Here is a 5,930-nt window from a genome sequence, read left to right on the forward strand (position 1 = left end):
TGCCCCTAATTTAATAGGCCTAAGGGCTGGCCCATAGGGTGTCCAAGGCCCCTAAGGCAGCCAAACCCCTCTCACTTATGTCATTCTTGCAGAAACAGTACTCTCACACTCTTCTTTTCCCTAAGAGGCTCTGCTAGGGTTTAGCCCCAATCTTGGTCAAGTAGCTCAACCTCATTTCTTGCTCCATGTAAGTTATTCTCTAGCTCATACTTCTCCTCTCTAGGCATATTTTCGTATTTTCCAGTTAGGGTTTTGTAGTAAACTCATTTTAAAATCTGTTCCGCTATCTTGTTCAGTTCATAAATCTGTTTCGTGAGCTACCGTGCTCGGCTATTGGGTGTCGAAGTCCTTGCTAGCTTATTTCCAGGTAAGGGAAGCTAGGGTTTATGTATTTAAAGTTATTTTGCCGATTTTTGGTCTGTTTGTATGGATGTGATGCTTGAATGAGGCTATTGGTCGAATAAAAATATATGGTGTGCGAGTATGTTTGATTGATGTGGCGCTACTCTTTTTCTGCATTGCACACGTTTCGTAAAATGAAGATTCCTACTGCATTAATCGTTGGATCGAGCTGAAATTTTAACAGCTGATTCTTAACACAAAATTCTTGACTTTTACAGGTCGGATCTTTAATCTGAGCTCTATATTGAGAGCAGTTTTTATCGCAAGGTCACTGTAGTTTGGTTGTTGACAACACTGCACACTTTTAGTAAAATGGACGTTACTACTTCGTTAACCGTTGGATCGAGCTGGTATTTTAACAGCTGATCCTTAACACATAGGTTTTGACTTTGACCGGTCCGATCTTGAATCAAAGCTCTGTAATGAGAGCTGTTTTTATCGCAAGATCACTGTAGTTTAGTTGTTGACAACATTGACCTTGTTGCTTGTTTGGTTTACAACTTTCTTTATAGTTATTCAATTAAGGTTGTTCTCGTTTCATTTGGTTCTTGATTCAATCATATTTAATTTGAATATAAATACAAAAATTTTCTAAGCTTTACACAAGTTACAGTTTTATTTCTAAAATCCCTAAATCGTTTGCATAACGTGATGTTAAATTGGATTACTATGTTAAAGCATGAGATGAGTGAATATGCATGAGTAAGAGGGTGTATGAGTTGTGAATGATGAGCTTGGATAAATCTTGGCATGTGATTTCAATGAAATGGTTGGTATCAAAATGGCATGGTATTGGTATGAGGTGAAATTCTATATTCATGGATTGGGAATGATGAGTTGGAATGGATTCAACATCAAATATGAATGAGGATTTCGTTATGAAGGTTGGCATGAAAGTTATGTGCATGATAAATCTTTCTTAATTGATTGAGTATGATTGGTTTGTGTCAGTGCGTAATTCCTTGGAATCTCTAGGTGAGATTTCAAGGTCGTGCTTCAGTGGTCGGGACGTAATTCCATGGCCCCTATTAGTGGGTGCCCCATCTATATAACTTGGTAAAGATTCAAGGTAAGGATTGCATCCTGACACTCTAAGGAGTCAGTTAGTCTCACTTAGAGCGGACTGACTCCTGTGTTGAGAGTAGTAGGAGGCCTGAAACTCATTAAGAGCTAACATTGTGTGAGAGGGAATTGATTCATTGTAACACTTGTAACACATAGCTCAGGGGTGAGCAGAGGTATCCACCACAAGTGCAAGCATCCGCTGAATCCGACCAGGTTATATGTATCCGAATGAGTCGAGTCTTAGTGTATTGATTGGAAAGTCATAACATGCTTGGGTGTTGTATGTATATTGGACTGTTAAAGTATACCTGATTGCATGATGAAAATCTTTTTGGCTCTAGCTTACCCTTTGCTTGTTTGATTGCTTGTATGTTGTTCTTCTACTTTTGCGATGATCATCAATTTATTGATGGGAGCAGATGCGAGAGGAGATCGTGGTCAACAGGGGAGAGATGAATCCGCTGCATAGTCTTCCTGGGCTGGACTTCTTGTGCTGATTGGGCTTTTCTTTTAGGGCAATGGCCCATGTATTGTGTGCCCTTTGGGCTTCTTTTTTTGAAAACTTTGTCGTTATTCCTCTATGTTTTATTTTGATATGGTGGCGTGACGTTTTCTTTTAATTTGGTTTGTTAATTAAATGGAACGTTACATGTAGCAAGTAGTAAATTATCTTACATTTATTCATTCTCAAACATATAATAAAACACAACATATCTTACATATAACTACATGTAACAATATATATAACCCTACGCATAATATTTTCACATTCCCATGGATAAGAAAACTACGAGAGAAGAAGAAAGTGTGTTTTATTTGTCTCTCCAACACACCATTTTATAAAAAATATTAAATAATAATTTTAACTCTTTTAATTACGATTCTGAATTCTGACGGGGAAGCCACCCACCATGAAAGAAGTGAAGTAGCCATCGTACTTGGGTTCCGCCACCTCGGAAATCACCTTAAAGCGTCTCAAAATCCCGGCCACCATTCGTTTCATTTGCAGGAACGCCATTTCCTTACCCAAACAGACCCTTGGGCCAGCCTGAAACACGGGATAAGTAAAAGCATCCACGGCCTCAAACCTCCACCTGCCTTCCACCTCCTCCCAAGTCAGCCACCTCTCCGGCCGAAACTCCGCCCAATTCGACCCCCAAATCTTCTCCGACCTCCCCATGGCGTAAATATGATACGTCACCCTCCACCCTTTCTTCACCAAACTCCCGTTGGGTAAAACATCATCGCGCATGGCCTCTTTCGAGTTCATCGGAACGGGTGGGTAAAGCCTCATGGTCTCACACAACGCCGCATGCGTGTAAACCATGTCTTTCATTTCCTCACACGCGTGTGTGTACACCGTGTCTTTCTGCGTCACCTCCTTAAGCACCTTCTCCTCCACGTGCGGGTGCTTAGAGAGGAGCCAGAAGAACCAGGTGAGCACCAGTGAGGTTGTATCCCTCCCCGCGATGATAAAGCTGATGATTATATCTATAACGAAATCTTCGTCCGAATGGCCTGAGGATAAAAACCTTGACAAAAGATCCACGGAATCTAGGGTTTCCTTTTCCCCAAGCTCCTTTTTCTTCTCTCTCATTATTCTCCTTGCCAAATCCTTCACTTCCGGCACCGCTTCCTTCAGCCGCTTCTCCGAGCCTAGGTTAAGGACTTTTTTTATTTTCCAAATCAGAGGGAACGCCGCGTGAAGTCTCTTACTGCAGATTATTTGGGCGTCGGTTAGGGCGGTGGTGAAGGGGGTTTCCCGGAGGAGGCACTCGGGGTCGAAGCCGAAAGAGATTTTGCAGATGTTGTCCAAGGTGAAGCGTTGGAGAATGTTTTGGAAGTCTGGGATGATGGTTTTGTTCTGGGATGCGTCATTGAGGAGGGGGAGAAGGCCGTCGGAGAGCTCCACATCGACGACAGTTTCAATGAACTTGCGGAGGCTGTGAGTGCTGAATTCATGGCTGGAGATTTGGCGTTGAAGTTTCCATTCGGCGCCATCTGTGTTGAAAATTCCCTGGCCGAGAAAATCGTTAAGGGCAGATTTGTAGGTTGGGCCCTTCTGGTAGAGTGGGAAGTTGGTCTTGAGAATGTGGTGTACAACAGTAGGGTTTGCTGTGAAGACATGGCGGGAGCCGAAGCCGCGGTGGAGGACGAAGGTGGAGGAGGGGGAGGCATGGAGTATGTCAGACATCCAGTGTATGCGGCGATGCTTGTTTGCTATGATGGACGGCACTGAACCGATGATAGGATAGACTTTGGGAATAGCGGCGGTGGCGGCGGCGGGGTTGGAAGAAGGAGGAGAGGGTGGTGGTTTACTTTTAAATAGTATGGTGGCTAAGAACCAAAGAGGAGTTGCAAAGAGAAGAAGTAACCAAACCAAAATTTCAAATTCCATGTTTAGCAAGTTAGTGTACTCAATCACGTAATCCTTTATATAATGCTAAATGTTCAGTCATTCGCGGCATCTTTATACTAACCAAGTGCTTCCTGTTTCGAATATGGATGTAAAGATGGATAAGATATGTTTATTATCACATGTTAAAATTAAGAATTTGTATTTACAAAAATGGGTTTGATTATTTTTATTAAAGTTGTGATTCACATTATGACATTTTTGTAATAAAATTGTGCGTTTTAAGCAGTCTTTATTTATTGGAAAATTACCTATTGACAAATTTTTTTTGACAAAGTTAACAAAGTTTCTAAAAATGGAATTAACAAACTTAAATTTTTATTTTTTAATTAAAATAAAATAATAAAATAATATTTTTTTACCTAAATAAGAAAGTTTGTCAAAACCTTTGTTAAAAAACTTTGTCAACCAATAATAGCCCTTATTTATTTATGGAATCCGTGCTTCCCAGATTTTCCCTTTATATATATTTTTTTAAGTTTTGTTTTCTCACACGTCCTTCTTGTCTGATGTTTTTGTATTATCTTGTTGATAATTGTATTATCTTGTTGATAATGGTCACCCTTTTGAATTGTTGTATCTTTTTAATGTTTCTTTTGATCCCAGTTTCTTCCCGGTTAACCAGCTTAAGCAGCTTCTTTACGCGGGATATTAGCTTATTTGTATTTCAGGGTTAGTTAGAAGTTAAATTTGTAAATATGGATATGTTAATTTTTTTTTGTCAAACAAAAAAAAGTCGTAATTATAGGTGAAGTTGTCCTTTACTTGACTGGTTTTTTTGTTTTAGAAAAATAAAGTCATCATGGAAGATTACGGTTTCAGTATTAAAGAAAAAGTGAAGTGGTCGTCATACACGACTTCGCTTTTCATTTTTATTTTTTATTTTTTCAGTTTTCAAATTTTTTCCTTTTTTTTTCAAAATTTTAAGTTTTCAATATTTTTCCTTTTTTTTCAAAATTTTCAAATTTTATTTTATTTTTTTCAAAATTTTCAGTTTTAATCATTTTTCCTTTTCTTTTTCAAATTTTTCAGTTTTAATTATTTTTTCCTTTTTTTCAAAATTTTCAATTTTAATTATTTTTCCTTTTTTTTCAAATTTTTCAGTTTTAATTATTTTTACTTTTTATTCAAAATTTTCAGTTTTAATTATTTTTTTTAAAATTTTTCAGTTTTCATTAACTACGAAAAAATTTTTTTAAAAAAAATTGAAAAGTTAAGTCGTCATGGCTTTTGTCCCTGACTACTCCAAAATAACTAGGTGGACCGTGGCTTGGCTTTCACAATAGAAACTTCTAAGGATGTCACAACCCATTTTTCACAAGTACAACAATATGTTCGGTTTGTGTTTTTGCTTTTCATTCGTGGATTCATCTTCTGTTATAACTATGTAAGTTAAAAATTTCATAGCCATCAACATTACATTCTCACATTTTTAATCGAAAGTGAATACTTATTTATTTAAAAAAATATTTTTCATAATTTATTAATACTTACAAACTAATCTAAAAGAACTTGATAATAAAATTGAGGAACCAAAACTCCCTCAAACAATAAGCTCTGCCACTGGAAGTATACACTAAGAGAACAATATTATAAAAAGTTTAAACCGAAATTATACAAAATTTAAGGTTAGATTTATATTGTGTACATTAACAAACTATCAAAAATAACTTTTAGACATTGTCCGATCAAAAACAAAGGAAACATACAAGATTTTACTTTTATAATCCATCTAAACTATTTTTTTCATATATTTCCCGATAATACATTTTATAATTTTTTTTGTAATTTAATTCTTAAAATTTTATACAACTAAATACTTTAATCACTGCTAAAAATCAAAATAATTAATTAGTTCTTATAATTTTTACTATTGATAAAGTCTAACTTACAATTTTAAACAACTTATAATATTTGATGTTGTATAGAAAAAAAAATTAATTCTAGTTATATATATAACTATAAACTTACAAAACTAAATAACACATTTTAGAGTTAAAAGATCAAAATTTTAATATCAATCAATAATTATATCAAAGGCAAACAA

The 5,930-nt window shown here is 36.2% G+C and overlaps 1 protein-coding gene across 1 annotated transcript; it reads right to left on the reverse strand.

The window, feature by feature from the left end:
• Nucleotides 1-2,262: 2,262 nt before the first annotated feature.
• LOC114190940 (cytochrome P450 94A2-like) lies at nucleotides 2,263-3,887 on the reverse strand. The gene has a single exon (XM_028080028.2). The coding sequence runs from the start codon at nucleotides 3,863-3,865 to the stop codon at nucleotides 2,339-2,341; it is 1,527 nt and encodes a 508-aa protein (XP_027935829.2). The 5' UTR covers nucleotides 3,866-3,887; the 3' UTR covers nucleotides 2,263-2,338.
• Between the last annotated feature and the right edge of the window lie 2,043 nt (nucleotides 3,888-5,930).

The sequence above is a fragment of the Vigna unguiculata genome, chromosome 7 (assembly GCF_037176805.1).
Source record: "Vigna unguiculata cultivar grain cowpea cultivar isolate G323 ecotype 2 chromosome 7, ASM3717680v1, whole genome shotgun sequence".
In the NCBI taxonomy this organism is placed as follows: domain Eukaryota; kingdom Viridiplantae; phylum Streptophyta; class Magnoliopsida; order Fabales; family Fabaceae; genus Vigna; species Vigna unguiculata.